The sequence below is a fragment of the Podarcis gaigeae genome (assembly GCF_964106915.1).
Source record: "Podarcis gaigeae genome assembly, chromosome: 2".
Lineage (NCBI taxonomy): Eukaryota > Metazoa > Chordata > Lepidosauria > Squamata > Lacertidae > Podarcis > Podarcis gaigeae.
Window position 1 is genome coordinate 39291826 of NC_139679.1, and position 20351 is coordinate 39312176.

A 20351-nucleotide genomic window follows, 5' to 3' on the forward strand; every position below is an offset into this window, starting at 1 on the left:
CTGATCAGAGTGATGCCCTGCTACAAACTTAGTGCCTGCTTGTCACAATGGGAGGGTTATATGTATGATCACATCAAAATTGTTTCTGTGCTCATCTGTATTGGTAAATGACCAAATAATAACTATCATAGTTATGGTCCAGAGCTTGAAAATTAATTTTTAAAGGGAACATGTTCTAGCTCAAGTTCAACTTGTCCAAAAGGCACATTCATCCATTTACAAAATGAGCCAGTTAGCTTCACATTCAGTTCGCAGTTCAGTGGGAGTTCATCCAAACGTCTCTCAGCAAATTTCTTTCAGCATTCAGACTGTTGCAAGCTGCTGTGCTGAAGCATAGAATATACTTAAGAAGAATACAGCAGAATGCACATGTAGTAGAATGTAACAACAACAACAACAACAACAATGTGAATTGTTTATTGTCCCCCAACAATTATAATATTTAAGCTTACAGGACCAACTTCAGAAACAAGACTAGGCAATTAAGAAATCTGAAATCCAAGGGGAATTTGAACGTAAAAGCATTTCAGAAGCATCTCTAGCTTTTTATTGCCCATGTGAAGATGTTTTCCTATTTAATTAAAATCCATCTTTATTTGGATGGTTGCCACTTCCAAAAATAACCAGATAATGTATTCAATAATATACAGATGGCCCTCTAAAGTTATTGAGAGCAATACTGTCAGAGTGAAATGAGATTTAATTGTACGAAACTACAGTTGCCTTTGTGAGCATTGATATCGCCAGCCTCTTGTCATTTCCATTCACTTGCCCTTCCTCCCTTAGTGCTACAGGGCCTGCCTGGCTGGCATGTTGGATGGAGCAGTGGAACCAGAGCTCAGTGGCTGAGTTTATCCTCCTGGGCCTTGCAGAGGGGGTGCAGGCAGAAACTGCGCTTTTCGTTCTCTTCTTGGCCACTTACCTGGTGACCCTGGTGGGGAACTGCATGATGGTCATGCTGATTGCAACTGAGCCTTGCCTGCACACCCCCATGTACTTCTTCCTTCTCCATTTGTCTCTGCTGGACCTGTGCTACTCTTCAGTCACCGTCCCACAAATGCTGGCCCACCTCCTCTCCAGGCAGAAGGCCATGCCCTTCGCCCGATGCGCCTTTCAGATGTACATCTTCCTGGTTTTCGGCATGGCAGAGTGTGTGCTGTTGGGCATCATGGCCTATGACCGCTACGTGGCCATCTGCCACCCTTTGCACTACACCTCCATCATGAGCTGGCGATTCTGCAACTGGACGGCAGGGGCTGCCTGGGCTAGTGGCTTCATCAACTCCCTGATAGTCAATACCTTCGCTCTGCGTCTGCCTTACCGCGGCCAAAACCGTATCAACCAGTTCTTCTGTGAGGTGCCTGCTGTCATCAAGTTGGCGTCCGCTGACTACACAGAGGCAGAGGTGGTTGTGTTTGTCTTTGGCTCCCTCCTACTCCTCCTGCCTTTCATTCTCATCACCGCCTCTTATGCCCGCATCGGGGTGGCCATTTTGCGGATACGTTCTGCTGAGGGGCGGCGCAGGGCTGCTTCAACCTGCACCTCGCATCTTGTGGTGGTGAGCCTTTTCTATGGCACAGCTCTCTTTGCTTACATGAGACCCAGTTCTGTCAGCTCAGCCTCAGGCCAGGATAAGGCAGTGTCTGTTTTCTACACTGTGGTAACGCCCATGATGAATCCTCTCATCTACAGCCTTCGAAACAAGGAGGTGAAGGGTGCTTTGAAAAAACTATTCAGTAGGAAAATATTCTCGCCCACAACATGACTCTCACTACAGGTTTCTGTTTTCATGCCTCTCTTGCACCCACAAACACAAATTCTACTCTGAGTCAAAAGCCAAAGCCACTCTAGCAGTATCCTCTTTTATAGCTTTAACATTTTATTGATAGGTTAGAGGAACTTGGGAAGTCTTCTTCAGAGCTTTTCTGCTTAGGCTTTTACTAAAAGTGGGCTTAGAGTACTTTTGCTTGAGGGACGGCCCTGTTCTGTGTATGTCTATGGAGACACTTGGCGAAAGTTTACTAGCTGCTCCCTGTCTCCCAGCACCAGACCCTACCAATATGGGCTTTCTGTGCCATACCTCTTGCAAAACACCTGGCCAGGAAGGTCATGAGGGAAGAAGAAAGAGAATTGATAGTCAGAAATAAAGGGGAAGCCTCTAGTGCAGGCTTCTACATTTTTTACTTGCCGGAATTGTCTCTGAATGGGCTATCACCTCCTGGGAGAGAGTAACCAAATGGCCTTCAAATAGCTTTGAAGAGGCAGAGGCGGGTTGGCAATCTTGACAACTGTGTGGAGATATTCATCCTCTCACTAGGATCCAATGTTGGTAGAGGTGTACTTGACTACACAATTACTGAAGGGCCCCTCTCTCTTCCCTTTCTAGAGGCCAAGCTGGAAGTGAAGGGGCAGAAACCAGGTGACCACCATTTTTGGTTACCAAAGCCAGCCAAAAACTATAGATCATTGCACTTGAAATGATTTAAGCAGTTCATTTCAAGTTGCAATATTATTCTCTAGGGCAAGCAAGGATAAAACAAATATACAACCCCATTGCTTAGCACATCACACGTCCCCTAAGTCTAAAAATGCACAAACTCTTTCAAAACCAACATGACATTAAAATGTGCTTGGAGATAAGCACGACATATTTTACTATGTTTGTGACAGAATTGGTGTTTTCAATGGGAAATAAGATTAAAATAATGTTATTGTTCTGCTATAACTGTGTGCCATTTTATAGGCTTTGATACATTATTCTTTTGCTGTTGACTTTTATGTCGTTTTCATGTTTCAAAGATGTGGATTTTTTGTCTCAAAAAAATGATGCAGTTCACACTATATGGATTGTACATCAGCTTTATACATTCCTCTGAAGAACCTGAAATGTGTGCAGCCTTAAATAAACTATTTGAAGTGCACCCTTGAGGTTTTCTATTCTCTTCACTCCTGGCAGGTGCATGGATGAAGAAAGCATCTGCAGGGATTGTTTGACCATGAAAGCCCTTCCGGTCCTCACACACATTTATTTTTGTTTTATATCACCCCTTCTGGCATCAAATTCAGGTGGAGCATGCTGATAAAAGTGGAGCTGAATAGTGTTATTGAGGAACAAGAAGGAAGTATCAATGTACTTGGGGAAACTCTGAGGTCTGCAGAAGTACTAGCTATATTTCTTTAAAAAAAACCTATGGGGACAAAAAAACTAAACAAAAACACAGCCTAGTGACTGAGTATACTCAGCAGCCACATAATATTATCGGGGGGGGGGGGGGCGTGCAGAGAACAGCAGAAATCAGGAGAGTGGGGAGATAATGGAATGGAATATCAAGGAGAAGGGCGGGACGGATTGGCCAGAACCTTGGACAAGAGCACTCCTGGTTGGAGGTCAGGATACCATATAACACATTGTTGCATGTTTAGACTAGTATCAGTCTAGCAATCTAGCACCTGGGGATCCACAGGAGGGCTGCCAGGGATAGACAGACTGCATTTACACATCCCAGATGTGACTGAGTACAAGATACACAACAAATGCTACAGAGCTTTATAACATTTTGTAAATCAATATTTTTTTTTGTATGCTGTTGCCTGAAAAGAAACCCCCTGCAACCAGACCTAAACAACAAAAAAGGAGCTTAAATAAAAGCATCACAAAGTCCCTCTCCCCAAGCCATGCCCCTCCTCTCTGAGTGCTATTTGCTTGGCTTGAATATGTCTACGCTCTGGATGGATTTCTCTCTCTTTCTCTCTTTTGCATTTGCAAAGCTGGAATGTAGCTTACGGTCACATCCCTTGTACTGCCCACTTTTTTCCTCCGGCCTCACCCATCCTGGGACGTGGCCCCTGGAATGTGGCCCTTGGGCTAAAAAATTTCCCCTGCCCATCATAAGCAAAGCGACACCAGCTGTGGCTATCATGAAGACTTAGCTGCAGTGGCGAAACCCAAAGCTTGGCTTAGGCAATTCACACTGCATTGAACCCATTGAATACATTAAAACACAGAATACATTTCATTGGTATAGAACATTCAGTCCTTATCTGCAAATGTTCTCTGCTAGATACGAAGTGTACAAATAGCTTTAGAAACGCCACCCCAGCCATTCAGTGATTACGGCAAACAGCAGAGGCAAGGGCAGCATCTCTGATGCATTCATTGGTATTGCGGCTCACTTTCCTATGTGAGTGTCCACCCCACATGACCTGATTTTGAAATGAACGGAGGGATACTTGCTTGCATTGCAGTTGTAGGCTGTTCATATTAGAACATCCAGAATTTTGGGTCACATGCATTCAGTTTGAGGACAGTTTTATGTGTTTTCTCTGTGTCTGAAAACTGGAAGAATGGCATAAATGACAGCCCGAGCCACCCAATTCCCTTTCTGAAAACTACCCCCGAGTTTCTAATCCATGTGGTTGTAAGGGTGAGCAGGGTGCACAGAGAGATGATGGGATCACATAGTATGTGTTGTAGATTCAGAAAGCAAAAATAGGTTTGTTCAGAGTTTCAGGACGTTTAGTTCCTGTATTGCAGGGGTTGCACTCAATGACCCTTGAGGTGCCTTCCAGCTCTCCAGCTCTATCAAAAGGTAAGATCTTTTTATTCTGAGGAACCCTCTACCCCCCCCCCCCCAACACATTGCTACAAGTCACTTATTGGGTTCTTTTCCTTTAACTGTAGTAAATTCAAGATTGTGCAAAACCCCAGATTTTGCAGTTGAATAAAGGAGCTAAATTAAGTACATTTGTATCTGTTAGTATTCCTGTTGTAAGCTGCCTTGGAGATCATTTGATTGAAAAAAGGTGCTGAAAATGTTAAAACGAATAAAGGGTCGGGGGAGATAATGAAACACAGTTTTTGGAATGTGGAATTTTCTTAGGGTTAAAATAAAGACTCGTGTATAAATGGAGACTTTTGCAATGTGATCTTAACTGTCAGAATTAAGCAACCCTGCTTTCAGTGGGATGTGCTCCCAAGTCATTCTGTTAAGGATTATAGCCAAAGGCAACACACACAGAGACACACATCTGGGAATAAGCCCAACAGAACTTACTATTTGCAAATAAACACATATAATGTCAGACTGCCATCCATCAAAGCTGAAACGGCAACTGTTCTTTCCACAGAAGCCATGCTACTCCCATGACCTGTCAACACACACACAAAAAGAAGTCCATGCCTTGCTGCTCTAGTATGAGCTGCAGTGTCTGCATCAGGGAACCTGTGGATATCCAGATGTTGGTGGACTACAGCTTCCACCATCCCTGACCACTGGCCAGGCTAGCTGGGACAGATGGCAGTTGGAGTCCAACATCATCTAGAAGTCTACAGGTCAGCCACCCCTCATCTCCATGGGCATGACAAATAATGAGATGTCACCACGAGGTTCTCCCTTGGCACACTGTATCATTTGGGGGACCTTGCCCCAAATTTCTAGACTGTAGTTCTCACAGGGGTAAGAATTAACAGATAGAAATCAGAAAGAACATGAGATGAGTTATTTAATAGGCATGGTTCTCCCCCTCCTGCCTTCTAGTACTAGATTTATAGTGTGTGGGGGAAGTATGTATAAACAATGACATCAAGTAGTCTCTTCTGGCTTTCACTCCATCAGATTGGCTCAGGCCAGTGCATAATCTGCTGCAGAGTAACAGATGCTTCAAAGAAAACACAGTAGTGCATTGCCTCATTTCTTGTTAACACACATGTCCTAAAAATTTCCCCTCTCTAGGGCCATCTGGGATGACAAGCATGGCCATCTTAGCAACTAGCCTTGCTCCAGAACAGGGGTAGCCAATGTGGAGACTTCCAGATGTTGGCCTCCAACTCCCAGAAAGCCAGCCAGCCTGGCCAAGGGTAGGCTCCCACCATGGCTGCAGTCCAACATCACTTGGAAGGCACCACATTGACTACTCTTCCCTACTGTGGAATACCTACACTGCTGTCATTTTCAAGATCTATCCGTGCTACCACACTTTGCCTTTTTCTGCAACCCATATTTTGGTATAGCCATGACTTGCCAGGGGAGCTCCCTGCTACACATCCATGAGTGCTTTTGACTGGAAAATATAGAGAGTAGTGCCCAAATGGCTCCACCAGCACTTTGGCATAAGCTATAAGATCTATATCATGGGTTATATTAAATTAAATTATATTGAATTATATAATGGGTGGGTTTGCTTCATGGTTAAAAATAGACTATCAGGGTATCCTTGCGCTGTGCTCACCCTTCTCACCATTACTGCTTTGACAGAGTAGGAGGGGTTTAAATATGCACATGCAAATGTCTTGCTTAGAACCAGAATGCAGCATGTCCCCCTAATTAACCATTGGTCTACAGCTGTCTGCCGAATAGTATGGACATGATAGATAGATGACAGATGATAGATAGATGATAGATAGATATAGATAGATAGATGATAGATAGATAGATAGATAGATAGATAGATAGATAGATGATAGATAGATAGATGATAGATAGATAGAGATGATAGATAGATAGATAGATAGATAGATAGATAGATAGATAGATAGATGATAGATATAGATAGATAGACAGATAGACAGACAGACAGATAGATGATAGATGTAACAGAAAAACACACATATTCTTCTTTGCAATTCATGAAGCCATGTTTAGACATCTCTCCACGCACAAAATTCTCGGAAAAGTTTGTTTACCTACAGCAATTTCCTTAAGTAAGCAACCTTGCTGCTCAGGTCACAAGACAATTCAATAGCCAGCAAGCAATGTGGTGAACAGACTAGCACAAGGTCACTGGCCAAGAGCTGAGGGAGAGGGTTATTGGAGTTGTAAGGCTACTCTCCATGTTGCTAGGACCTTGGACAGCAGCTAAGATAACCACTCTCACCAGCTAAGCAACTTTAACATCAGCTATGGTACTCCTATCTCTGATTACCTGGTAAATAGGCTCCCTTCCCATGTGTGAGATTCTGGAGCTTACTTGTTGGTCCAGGTCCAGAGGAGGTAGCATATAGTTTTGTGCTTGAGGAAGAAAGCCCAAATGGTGCTCCACATATTAGCAAAAATATAATTACTTAAATAACTGCCAATGTGATGTCCTTGAAATGATGACCCAGCTGCTGCCACCTGAAGCAGGTTGCCTTAGTCTAATACAGGGGTGGTCTAAAATGTGGCCCTCCAGATGTTGTTGGATGCCAGTTCTCATTATCCTTGACCACTGGCTGGGCTGGCTGGGGCTGATGGAAGTCTGTGTCCTACAACATCAGAAGGGCACTAGGTTTCCCTATCTCTGGCCTAATAGAAGGACCATCCTTGTAAGTAGCCAAGATCAGAAGCACTTCTCCTGGGTGGATGTTATCTTGTGAGGAGGAGATTTTGGAGATACATGGCAAAGTTTGGCATCTTTATCCTACCTGCCATGTGATGGCTGCTGTCACATAGTCACCTAGCACAAGCTCCTAGGCTATTCATGCAAGGCCAAGAATTCTGTCCTTACAACAGGGCTGTTGAATCCTCCCAAATGTAGAGTGGCTTCCTTTGTTTACTTTACTTTTGCCTGAAGCAAAAAGTATAAACCCCAGTTGGCAAGGTTTACCAGTCAGATAATAATTACCTGCTCATGGGATTGCTTGGCACCAGGAAGTTAGAATGCAAAATGAAGTTTCTTTAACGATCTCACTCTGAGAACTTTTTCAGGCGTCTCAAAGGATGTTATTAAAAAGTGCATGGGAGTTTACCATGTGAAACTGTTTTCAGAGTTTATCAAACTTAGTCCTAACAAGAGAGGCTTATGCAAAAACCCCTAAAGGCATCTTAAAGCAAAGAGGTACAACCACTTAATGGATAAAATAGAAATGTTTGTCTCAAAAAAAAAAAAGGAAAAGAAAACCCCTCTGCAGAGTTCAGCTTCATTGTTCATTGTTCTTATGAACAATCACATCAATAATTTCCCCATTTACATTCCAAAAAAGTACAAAAGTTGGTCTTTGTGTAGCAACAACAACAACAACAACACATTCAAAATGCACTAGGTACAAACTTACAATTTTAGAGCATGATTTCAAGGGGAATGTTAAGCATGTGCTTAAATCAGCCCACACTGAAATCAGTGGAACTTTAGTGCTTTCTGGAAGTTACTCTCAATCAAGACAGAAGCAAAGGAAATTGAAAATGAAAAGGAAGAAGGTTTTTCTTCTTGGCTTACTCTTCGCAAGTCACCAAAATGTCCTGCAGTTAGAACATCAATCCTTGACATACAGAAGAATGCATCAAGTAAACACTGGTTACTTCCAAAAAAGAAAAAAATGGAAGAAAATAAGAGGGGGGAACCCTCTGTCACATAGTTTAGCAATATTCTTCACAATGTGCCATGGGGATATTATTTAATTCTGCAAATGTTGTAGGAGTAGTCGGACTGTGAATGTCTGTCAGGTGATGCATCAAGTCCCCAGTTGTGCTGTGGATGGTGTTGATGTACATTGTCCAAGCCTTTTCTGGATCCGAAGACTTGGATTTAGCCTTTAAACTTCTCTCCAGTTTTTTCTGTTTATACTTAAATTCCAGAATAGTTTTTGTGTATCTGTTCATTGTGGTCACTGAGGAAGCCATACAGCAGGCAAACGAGCCCCAGGCAAGACTGTCAAGAATACAACAAGATCATGAATAAAATGGCAGTGCTCCCACCCCTGGTTTGTAAAGCCCCAATGTTAACCACAACCCACACCTATTATTTCTTGAGAAATGTTCTGTTTTGATATGCTTTCCCCCAAACCAGCTTCTATCTGATTTGAAAACACATAAGCCATGTGAAGACTTCCATGCCCCCACTCCATCTGCTGCTGTGGACAGTCAGTAGGCAACTTGGGTTGCGCCAATGTGTGCAATGACATGCAAATGGAAACACAGAGAAAAGACAACCTTCCTGTGTTTGAAGCTGGTAATGTGTAATTGTTTGCTTTTAAAAGTGCTTCTGCACTACACACACGTAGCTGTGTAACTGTTTTTGTGCAGCCTGTAGCTGACAATGGAGCTTCCATTTAAAAACCTCACCACCAGTGCAAAACTTGTTGCTGGGTATGGTGAGCATTTTCAAAAGAGCAGACACAAGAAGCTGCCTTATACTGAGTCAGCACACTGGGTCTATCTAGGCCAGCTCAGTACGGTGGACACTGACTGGCAGTAGCTCTCCATGGTTTCAGGCAGGGGGTCTCTCCCAGACCTACCTGGAGATGCCAAAGATCGAACCTGATACCTTCTGCATGCAAAGCAGATGCTCTACCACTGAGCCCTTTCCCAAGGACCATGCAGAAGCACTGCACTAATTATGCTTTTGTAGTTAATGCTTTCTAGTCCACCCATCAACATTTCAATGTGAAAGATATGCTTCTGAGAAGGGAGGCTGAACCTGCAACCCCTACTACAGACACCTCTACCCTTCCATAGTGTCAGCTTTTTTAATGCCGTTTCCTTTGCTGCCGTTTCTATTGCTTAGAGCTTCTTTCTAATCCACTGCAGGATCCCACCTAATCAGAGAACACACAATAGATGTGGCTATTTTCTGCTACATAGCCAATCAGAATGCAAGCTGAACTAAGGGCAATGCTTTCTGCGCTGGTCACATGGGTGATTCCCAACCAGTTATATTACTGGCTGCACTCTTCCTCTAAAGTGACTGCACAGGCAAATATTCACACTGGCCCAAGGTACTTTGGGATACCATTGGAAGTTTGAAACCTCCCCAGGCCTGTGTCAAACTCTATTGTGTGCTGCCTCTTTACAAACTGGAGAAGATTTCATCTGGAGGACCATGGTGGTCATTTTCTTCTGTGCTTCCCTGGTCACTAATGCCTCATCGACTAAGCAGAAAGGGAACCATAGGTGTCTGGACTAGGAAACTGACTAGACAGTTTCCTCATGATACTTGGCTCTTTCTACATAATTACTTCTGTTAGCTGGTTCCATATTTATTTGGTACTTGAAAAGCAAATGTGTGGAGGCCCTTTTCTTTTCTCTTTTGCACAACTAGCCCCTAATTTAACCAAACAATCAGAGTGATTGGCAGGTCATGTTCATCCATTTGTTGTTATGTTTTCCCCCATTGCCCCCCCCCCAGCTTACCAGTAGGACCAGCCATAATCCCAGGTCTGTGGGCGCCAGTCCTCTGGACCAAGATTGACGGTCATTTGAAATACAGTTGTATACATCATGTGAGCCACCATTCCCAGGAGACCTGAAATATTTCACAATGCTTTGTTAGCAGGAACCTCTTTTTAATTCACGTTTGCAGATCCATCAGGTTGATTTCCTCCTCTCCCCTCCCAAAGCAGCCCAAGGGAACAAACAGCAAACAGTTAAAACACACACACCGTGCAATAAAAATAAAACAAATACAATCAAGAACATCTAAAAACATTTTAAAAACTCAAATGTATACCCAGGCTTGTAAAAGCACTAGGTGAAATTCCAGGGGCGGGCAGGGGGGGGGGGTTGACAGAACATCTCAAAGGCAGTAATCTCTTCAGCTGCTCAATACCAAATGAATTCTGTTGTCATTAGGTAGAGATTTGTGACAAATAATGTTGAGGCTTCACCTTTTTCTTCAGACCTTAAGCCTGTCTGCCTGAAAAGGCTTAGCTCCTGATGGTTCATACTTGACTGAATAAGGACGATAAAGATAAAGCCCCTCTCATACGGAGGCAGGTGAGGGGCACACAACTAATCCACCCAACTGGATTTATTTGGTATGAGGCCATTGCACAAACTGAATGACACCATGAGAAGTGGACCATAAGGACTGCAGAATTCAAGCCCAAAGTCGCAGCTGCTGCGTGGGGCATATTCCAGGAAGTGACATACTTAGATGTCTTAGATACTTAGTGGCATACTTAGATTTTGACACAGGCAGCTGCCTCACACCATTTTGACTATGCACCCATTTAGCCTAGTTTTGTCTTTTCTGACTGGCAGCAGCTCTCCAAGGTCTCAGGTGCATCTGCCTACTTCATCATTAACTTTTAGGAAGAATCTAAAAACATTCTTGTTTACTCTGGCTTAAAGATCTGTTCCTAGCATCCCTGAAATTATTAGCTGTGACATTCAGTGATTTTTACTTAGAAGTTCTAAACAGATCTTTAGAGGGTTGTTTTTGAACTGTTTTTAAGAGTTTTGATTGTATACTGTTGTTGATGTTTTCAATGATAGATGTGGGCTCCTTCGGGAGGAAGGCTGCTTATATAAATTTAATAAATAATAATAAAATACCTGCCAGGACGGTGAAGATCGCAGCAAACGCATTGAGCTTCAGCCCATCTAGCATGCTGATGGAATAGCAAATTTCAATCAACATGAGAGCGACGCCCATCAGAAGCAAAGCAATGTAGAGGAGCTCTGCTGCAATGGAGAGCCACAGGACCCCTGGAACAACAAAGGTCAGCAGCTCTGAGAGTCCTAGATGCCCCAAGACCTCCCCCCCATTCTGTACCCATTAAGCTGCCAATATATGCACATAAAGTTAAAACAGTTGCGGCCCTGCCCTTTATTGTGGCTTCAACTGCTTTTTATTGGAGCTGGTTGTCTCTGAGTTTTCACAGATGGTGCAGGAGAAGTTCATCTTGAATCCTTAAACCCCAGTCCATAGGTATGTGCCAGGATATGTGCAATGGAACAGAGCAACTTACTCCACTACAGTTACAGCTGCATTATGAGCCTAGTGGGGCTGAGTATGTCAGATCCTCTATTTGCATCCCAACCTACCTTAAACAGGAAGTCTAGCTGCAAACAACCAATCAACAAATTTTATTATTTATAGCCAATGACCATCAGAATACAGTAGGAGTACAAATCACATTCAGCTGCATGCACATTCCTGGTTACTCCTCATCCCGGGTGCTCTCACTACCACCTTGGGAATCACGTGACATTAGCCACAATTCGTATCTATCCTGTCGTTCTTATGAAATGCTGTGTTTTGATGAGTTTTCCCCCAAAACAAGCTTCAGTCTGAATAGAGAAAAAGAAAGACCTAGCTGCACTTTACCTAGCTGGTAATATGTACACAGCCTCAGTCTCCTGAGCTGTACACTAACTTGAGGAAGGCTATGAGGAGCAGCCAGGTCCACCCCCCATCCCCCACTGTAGATTCCCTTAGCCAAGTGAGCCAGATCTGCAGAAGAAAGAATTTCAACGGGTGTAGTTTGTCATGCCAGCTCCTCTTGCTGAAATCCCTATGCCTACAAAACTACTAAAAGGAGGAGCCCTGATCTTTCCTGCATTTGGCTACTTTAAACTCAGCCTGGAGACACAACTTTTTATAGAGGACAGAGGCTGCTTGCACAGTCCCTGCTTAAAATAGAGTGGGCTTGCTCTTTTTCTCACTTCAGATTGAAGCTGGTTTGGAGAAAAACAGATCAAAACATAGCATTTCCTAAGAAACGACAGGATAGGCACAGGATAAACAAGGATTGCAGCTAATGTTGTGTGTATATCTCTTTCAAAACCAGCAGTGGGAGCGTACTGGACACAGAGAAGACAGGAGCATGCACACAGCTAGAGTCATTTTCCAGAAGGATGAATGGAAGCAAAAGGTGCTAGCTTTCCCAAAACTATTCCCCACCACCCTGCGGAGGATGCCACCATTTCCTAAACCTTTTCAAGCACCTTGGGCTTCAGCTTCTAAACTGAGTTTGGGTTTCTTTGGGAATTATCCAAGGTAATATGCACTAGAGCTAGAATAAATAATCCCACCACAAATACGCACAGATACCAAATTTGGCAAACATTCAGAATACGTGGATTTGAGCCACTGTTTGTCCCATAGAAACGGGGATATATTTATTCTAGGGTTGTGTTTCCCATGACTCAGAACACCGAACATAAAGATAGAAAGAGCAGAAACTTGAATTAGTGACAGCATATAATTACCTCGATCCGCCGGGGGTGTCAGGCTGATAAAACTTCTACATTTCTCACCTATAAGGCATATAAAATGTACACTTTCAAATTATAGTTTGGAAGGGGAAAAAAACCTGAGCATCTCATCAGCCAGCTTAGCCTTCCCACCTTCCCAAGGCTTATAGGAACACAGCCTCCCACAAGCAACAAGAAGGGAGCTGTAAGCAGATGGTAGGGGAAGCCAGCGCACTGAGCTAAAATGCTGCAGTGTTATTTGGAATGCAATCCCCCCAGGGGGAATTAAAAGAACAGGCATCCCACTTTGTGCCTATAAAACAAAGCAGAGGCAGGGCTGCTTCTTGCATGATATTTTCGTATTTGTGCATGCTCCACAAGCTGTGCCTTCTAGGAAAATAGGAAGCTGCCAGACCATAGGTCTATCCAGCTCTTGCAGAGGCTCCCAGGGGTTTCAAACAGGAGGAATTCCCTACCTGGAGATGCTGGGGATTGAACCTGGGACCTTGTGCATGCAAAGCAGATGCTCTGCCACTGAGCCATGGCCCATCTCCACCTTTTTATTCATTTTCACTACTTGTCCCTTTAAAATGCACACAGGCAGGGGCATAGTCAGCCTCTCCATCACTATCCAAGTGCATCTTAAAAAGAGATACACTTTGAATTATAGAATCATAGAACTATAGAGTTGGGAGGGACCACGGGGGTTCCCTGGTCCAATCCATTGCAATGCAGGAAGCTTCTGCCCAGTGTGATGCTCAAACCCACAAACCTAAGACTAAGGGTTTCCTACACTACCAGCTGAGCCACATCTCTTGCACTAGTCAAATACTGGGGGAGTCAATATGAAATCCAACAGTTTTTGAATTCTCAGTCTAGCTAATCACCTCCCAGTCTATGGAAGCACAACACAAGATATACACAAAAACTTCAGGAGCACTATTAAATGGGCAACATTTGCAGAACATTTTTATCCACCCTAAATGTTCTTATAAATGCCGCTGGACCTGACTTCAAGTGATTCCCAAATGTTATTTTTCACCACTAACACTTCACCTTATTCCAATCCAAAATTTCTAGTTTTGTCTCTGACTACCATCCTAGATCCCCAATACTCCCTACCAAACCTGTCAGAGACAAGTTCTGCTTCCTTCTACACCCCTTCCTTCTCTTCTAACTTCAAAGCCAGGCTGTTGCCAAATCTTGCTGTATTTCCCACCAGAATTTCTGAGTTCCGCTTTCCCCTCCTGCTAAAACTCCGGCCCATGTGTCAGTCATATTTTGCCCATTTATCCCTCTGAGGAGTTTTCTCTTGGTGGCCATCTCTATGATTGTGTCATTGCACTGGCCCAGTTTGTGCAGTTAGTTACCCGCGTAGGCGGATGCTGGAAATGGAACAGTGTGGGTAGAGTACCATGTGACAAATTATTCATGCAAGTGGCATGCCACACAATTTGGGCAATTCTAATCCTTCCAAATTCAACTCCACCACTACACATGGCTCTGAACATTTCCCCCCTCCCACCCCATCACTGTCACTGTTAATGCTTAGGCAGTAAGCTTCTCGGGGCACCTTGACTTCTAGCATCATGTGAAACATCTTCTAGATTGAAGGTGTTGTATAAATGCATCCAAACTTAAGTCTAGCTGCAAGCCCAGGAAAGAAACAAAAAGTGCTTACTTGAAGAAGTACCTATAATTATGTGAGGTCATATCCACACCATCCATTTAAAGCACTCTCATTCCACTTTAACATAATAATCCTGGGAACTGTAGTTTGTCAAGGGTGTTTGGAAATGTGGCTCTGGGAGGGGTAAAGTACATTTCTGAGGATTGTTTGGGGGAAGATTTCCATGCCAGTCACAGAAGCAGAAAGTTGTTTGGAACTGGCCTGAGTTCTTAAATAAAAGAATTCACTGGAAGCAGAGCTGGTGACAAAGGTCAGCAAAGCTGAGGATCTGCTAGGATCCATGTGCCGTCCAAAATGGTTGCCAAAGCACAGCAACATTTCAGAGCACATTTTAGATAAGTTTCAATGCAAAACACTGAGAAATAGAGGGCAACACCAAAGCTATGCATACCTGTACACAGAGAACAGTGCTACTTAAAACCAGTGACAGAAGTTTATAATAGCACAAATTAGACTAAAAACAAAGGTGGGGGAGAGGACTACACATTTTTGCCAACTCTAGTAATGTTGGCAAATATTGGTAATGTGCATTGGGTTAAGATATCCCTGCCCTGTCTCCACCCACTGGTGTGTACATGGAGCAAGAGGTTTCAATACACATCAAACTATGCCAATATATATAGCAGCATGCAGTTCAATCTGAAACACAGTGAGAGAGAAAAACAGTCTCACTGTGTTTTAAGCCAGGAATGCATACATGACTTAATTCTTGGCTGGTGGGAGTGGCTGAATTGGTTCTGGCAACTTCCACCTTCACCTCAGGTAGGGGGAGTGGCTCTGTGGATAAAAATAAAGAAATTGTTCTACATTTCCTGATCTTTGCTGTTGAGGCTGAATGGTCAGCCACTTCATTTTGCATGTGTTATTTTTAAGTGTGCACGTACTCAGCAGCACAGCTGTGAATAAAGCTGCGTGGATTGTTTGGTTTTAAATTTTCTGCAAAAAGTACATCCACATTATATGTGCACAGCTGTCCATAACATTGGCTCTACTAAACAAAAACAAAAACAAAAAAGATCCCCTTGAATTTCCATTATTTTTACAAGGGACCACTCCTATGAAACATCATTAAATCACAGATCACGTCTATGGCTACAGATTGCACTGCAAAATTCATGGATCATACTGTAAAAATAATGGGTCTTGTGCTTCCCAGCATTGCCATGGCACAAAAACATGGGTCTTAAGCATGGACCCTCATAATTTTTAGGCAGAATGCTACTGCAAATGCCATCAACTTACACATCACATCCAAACCCACTCACAGAACAATAAAAACCACGTTTCCATCATCAGGTGAAAATATGTATCTGAACCACAGGTATCCTATGAAAAAGATGCGAATTCAAGAGGATCTATTGTTGCTCAGCTGAATCCAACTCTTATCCCACAGCTTTGCTGTAATATCCAAGGTAAAGTTAAGCATTGTTTCTCTCCCCAACCCATTTCTCCTTTGAAGGTAATAATGTTTTGTCCAGGTTTCCCACTTGACCTCCCTTCTGTCTTTCATTCCCCTCCCCACTAAAACTACTAGGAGAAGCTAAAAGCATGTGGACTCTCAGAAGAAAGCCCCATTGACTTCAGTTGGGGTTTCTCTTGGGTACAGACTTGCAAACTAAGAGTGTCATGGGGGACACTTATTTAACAACAACTATTAATTTATATTAAGGGAGAATGAGGCAAGAGGATGGTGCCAAGGAAGAAAACAGGAACCATAGAATTGTAGCATTGGAAGGGGACCAGAAGAGTCATTTAACATAGGAATCTTTTGCCCAGTGACTTTGGGATAAAGAGTCTCATGCTCTACTGAATGAGCCATCTTCTGTTTGAATCATGACAATGGGGATTTCACTGGAGACGGGAGTGTCTTTGACTTTCTTGTTGGTTTGGGGTAGAAGACTGGAGAATGCTTTCCTGGGTGCTTCTCTCTGATGCACGACCCTTTTGGTAGGAAAGGGAGTTCACTGATGGACACAAGCAGCCCTGTTCAGCTAATTGGCTGATCTTACTCATGAGAGTCCCATGGACTGCAAGAAGATCAAACCTATCCATTCTTAAGGAAATCAGCCCTGAGTGCTCACTGGAAGGACAGATCGTGAAGCTGAGGCTCCAATACTTTGGCCACCTCATGAGAAGAGAAGACTCCCTGGAAAAGACCCTGATGTTGGGAAAGATGGAAGGCACAAGGAGAAGGGGACGACAGAGGATGAGATGGTTGGACAGTGTTCTCGAAGCTACCAGCATGAGTTTGATCAAACTGCAGGAGGCAGTGGAAGACAGGAGTGCCTGGCGTGCTCTGATCCATGGGGTCACAAAGAGTTGGACACGACTAAACGACTAAACCACAACAACAAACACACAGTCCAGTCTCCATGGGGAGCACGCATTGTGCTTTGGTTCTCTCCCCATATAGGAAGATGAAAGAGAGGCTCGGGAAGGCATAACAACCCACAAAATACTATGCACAGGTAATCTGTGCAGGTGTGCACACATTCACCTGGGAGGAAGAGGGAGAGAGAAGGGGTTGTCTCTTGAACAGCCCATTTGATCTAAAACCCCCAGCCATGACTCATACACTCTAAGCACAGGTGTGCAACACAAAATCTCAAAACAAACACAGCAGGTGTTTCTTTATTGTCCTGTGAACACAGAAGGGCCCTGCTGGATCTGGCCAAAGCTGCAACTAGCCCAGCATCCTGTCTTCACAACAGCCAACCAGATTCCTATGGGAAGCCCACATGCAAGACTTGATAACCCTCCTCACTTGTGATTCTCAGTGACTGTTTATCAGAACATAGGCACCATGACCAGTAGCCATTAATTCCTTTTAAGTAGAATAACAGCACAGTGATGCCTTGGAAATTAAAGATGCTTCAGTGTGGATGTGAAGATGATCCTTCACTTTTCCTCTCCGCATCTTCCTCTTGATAGAGAGATGCTGCTCTCCCCCCTCTCCCCTCCCATGCTTCTTTCTGAAGCCCCAATTTGGTCTCTGGAGTAGCTGTCAAAAGCTGCTGTTCTCTTCATCATTTCAAGCAAATTAAAAAAACAACAACAAGATTGCACTGATGGTGTTTCTGAAGATGAATGTCATTGTACAAATGCCATCTCGGCAGATGTCTAAGGGGGATTGGTGGCATGCACAGGGTGCTTACTATCGCTTCTATGCAACAAATCAAGTTATTGTCCCACAGGAAAGAATCTGTTCTCCCACAGGAAAGGAAAGGTGTCATCATGAGAACAAGGAAACTGAGTGGACTTCCTGTGGCTGGAGGAAGTGCTATTAAAAAAATGGCACACAACTAACAAATATGTTAGCTTTTACCATTAGACTTCAAAAAACAAGATTCCTGTAAATAGTCTTCCTCCTCCTTTTCTTTTGGAAATAAGGGGTATCACTCAAATTTACACAACCTTACCCCTAGAAGTTTGGACATCTTCCCACAAATCAGCTTTACCTCTGCTCAGGAAAAATGATTACAGCACAAGGTGAGGGGGTCATTTTTAGGGGAGAATTAGGGTTAAACACCCCCTACTAGTCTACGCCTGCAGTTGAAAAAAACACATGGGGTTGGAAATCCCACACTGTACTTGTAAATTTTAATTCCACCCTAGGACAATATGCAGTTCTGGCGAAATGCTCCTTCTAGTAATGTTTTGGTGAGGTATGTGGAGTTTAAAGAGGCAGTTTTTCATCAAGACAGACTTAGTTGGATCAGCCGTTATATTTACATAGGGGGAAAAATAGGAGTAATATATCTTCCCAGTCTGTTGCAAACTTTTGATTTCCTAACTCAGCCAAGAAGCCACGATGCTGATCCTTTACTGCTGTACCAGCACTGATTTTCCACACTGAAACTCTTCTGAGTAAGTAAAACGTTTCCTCCTTTATCTGTGTCATGTCTTAAGACTCCCTTTTGCTCCATAATACTACTGTGTGCGTGTTAATGAGTTTACCATTATTTATCACAGAATCATTTATTACTACTACTTTTAAAAACCTATTTCCACTGATTTTTTTTTAAAAGGGAGCAGAGTTAATGCCACATGAGTTCTGCTTAACTATTTCTCCTGCACACTTTAAATATCGTGTTCCTCCTACTATTGGCTCCAAATACCTCGGTCTGTGTTATAATGGGGTAACCTTTCCTATATGAGCCAGTGCTGGGGGGGGGGGAGACAGACAGTGTGTGTGGGGGGGTCATCCCTCATCCCACCCCATCGGAATTGGAGGAGAATTGTGATAAGCGAGCTTAAGACAGAAATGTGACATGAGGGGTGTGTGTGTGAAACAACTCAACAAAGAATGCCATACCACTACAAGGATCGTCTCCTCCCCATTAACCCATAAAGAAGTCTTTGACGATTACACTTCATTAGTAGCCATTTCTTTTAAAGCAAATTGTGCTTCAGAAGCAACATAACTTGTTTGCGCTCCAATACCCCAGAGCGCGTAAGCTCTTGCTCCCGTTTTACAGATGGGAAAAGTGAGGCTCAAAGTGACTTGCCGGTGGCTGCGCGAGATGTCATTGAAAGACCCCCCATTCCCCCTCCCCCGGCGCAGTCCCGTCTCGGGAAGGAGCCTCCGCTCCCTTGAGACCAACCAGACGGTCCTCCTCTCCAGCTGCCCCCCCCCCAGGCTCACCACTAGTCCCTGCTGCCCCGACGGGGAGGTCGCCACTCACCGTCTCCGAGGAGCAACTCCTCGCAAGAGTACCAGATGCCGGCGTGAAATTTCCGGTCGACGAACTTGTCGTCTCCGGTCTCCCAGATGTACTGGACCACGTTGCTGTCGTTGGGGCCCCCGGAGGTGTTGAAGCGGATGCAGTGGGTGCCCCCTCGGAGCTCGCTGCACATGGGCTTGGCCACTTTGCGGGTCCCTTCGCACCAGTAGCTGCTGCTGAAGGCGGTGATGGAGAAGATGAGCGACAGGCAGCTGAGCGAGAGCGCCGCCGAGGCTCGCTGCCGCCGGTCCACCCCCATCGCGCTGAGGACTGCAGCCTTGCAGAGGCTGCATCCAACGACGCCGAGCGAGGACAGGAGGGGGGAGAGAGAGGCACCCTCGGGCTGCCGCCGCGCGCCTCTTGGCTAAGCCCCTGCTGGTGGAAAAACCCCCGCTCTCAAATCGCCGGTTCCCCCCGCAGCATCCAGCCAGTCACCAGGCTGCCGCTGGCCGTTTCTGAAGGTGAGGCGAGCAGGTGGGCAGAGCTGCCAAGACGCCTCCTTCCCGCCCCCTCCCTCAGCGAGGGTGGGAGCCGGGGATGAACAGGGATGAGCCGCAAAAGCCTGCCGCCTCTGCCAGAGCTCAGCACGAGGAGGCTCTCCAAGAATGCCTCTGAGCATACAGAGTGCATTTCTTTCCCCGCGGAGCAATGGGAACCCAGCTACCCCCCCCCCAAAAAAGCACCGGGGGATGGGATAAGGAGACAGAGCGCCAGGTGAAAAGCTGCAAAAAGGCGTAAGCCCCAGGAGTGATCACTTTTATCAAGTCACGCGCCACAGCGCTGGAAAGCTGAAACCCAAAACCACACAGAGCCAGGGATCAGGCTAGGGCAAGGTGAGAAAGGAAATGCGGGTAAGGGGAGCAAAGAGTGAAAACACACACACACTCCTCTCCTGATACTTAGGAATTAGATTAAGTGCAAAGTAAACACAGGAGGACTTGCTTTCCTGACTATCTTGGGAAAGGTGCCAATGGTTTGTTTGTTTGGAAAGTCAAGTTTCGCACCCTCTGCATAAGTCCTGGTGCTGCTGCACACCTTGGAGCCCAG

At 44.5% G+C, this 20351-nt stretch overlaps 3 protein-coding genes across 4 annotated transcripts in view; 2 read left to right on the top strand and 1 right to left on the bottom strand.

Moving 5' to 3' along the window:
* Positions 1-401: 401 nt before the first annotated feature.
* Positions 402-3617, top strand: LOC310836157 (olfactory receptor 2D2-like). Its single transcript, XM_083721069.1, has one exon. The coding sequence runs from the start codon at positions 818-820 to the stop codon at positions 1763-1765; it is 948 nt and encodes a 315-aa protein (XP_083577195.1). The 5' UTR covers positions 402-817; the 3' UTR covers positions 1766-3617.
* Positions 3618-7674: 4057 nt separating this feature from the next.
* Positions 7675-20132, bottom strand: GSG1L2 (GSG1 like 2). The gene is made up of 5 exons (XM_083725943.1): positions 19266-20132; positions 12906-12953; positions 11247-11399; positions 10104-10215; positions 7675-8622 (listed from the first exon to the last, which is right to left on the bottom strand). The coding sequence occupies exons 1-5, from the start codon at positions 19561-19563 to the stop codon at positions 8331-8333; spliced, it is 903 nt and encodes a 300-aa protein (XP_083582069.1). The 5' UTR covers positions 19564-20132; the 3' UTR covers positions 7675-8330.
* The window catches only part of GLP2R (glucagon like peptide 2 receptor), a 38916-nt gene continuing 36724 nt past the window's right edge, over positions 18160-20351 (top strand). Inside the window, exon 1 of one of the 2 annotated variants that reach the window (XM_083725882.1) lies at positions 18160-18447. The gene's annotated coding sequence lies outside the window, so the exon portion shown is untranslated. The remainder of the gene's footprint in view (positions 18448-20351) is intronic. The other variant, XM_083725885.1, reaches the window with a different exon arrangement.

Bases quoted from the DNA above. Each gene is read 5' to 3' on its own strand.
- LOC310836157 (XM_083721069.1), top strand. From the start codon at position 818: ATGGAGCAGTGGAACCAGAGCTCAGTGGCTGAGTTTATCCTCCTGGGC.
- GSG1L2 (XM_083725943.1), bottom strand. From the start codon at position 19,563: ATGGGGGTGGACCGGCGGCAGCGAGCCTCGGCGGCGCTCTCGCTCAGC. The intron at 10,216-11,246 runs GTATTTTATTAT...GAAATATTTCAG, and splicing joins GATCTTCACCGTCCTGGCAG to GTCTCCTGGGAATGGTGGCT. The intron at 8,623-10,103 runs GTAAGCTGGGGG...TATTCTTGACAG, and splicing joins GATTATGGCTGGTCCTACTG to TCTTGCCTGGGGCTCGTTTG.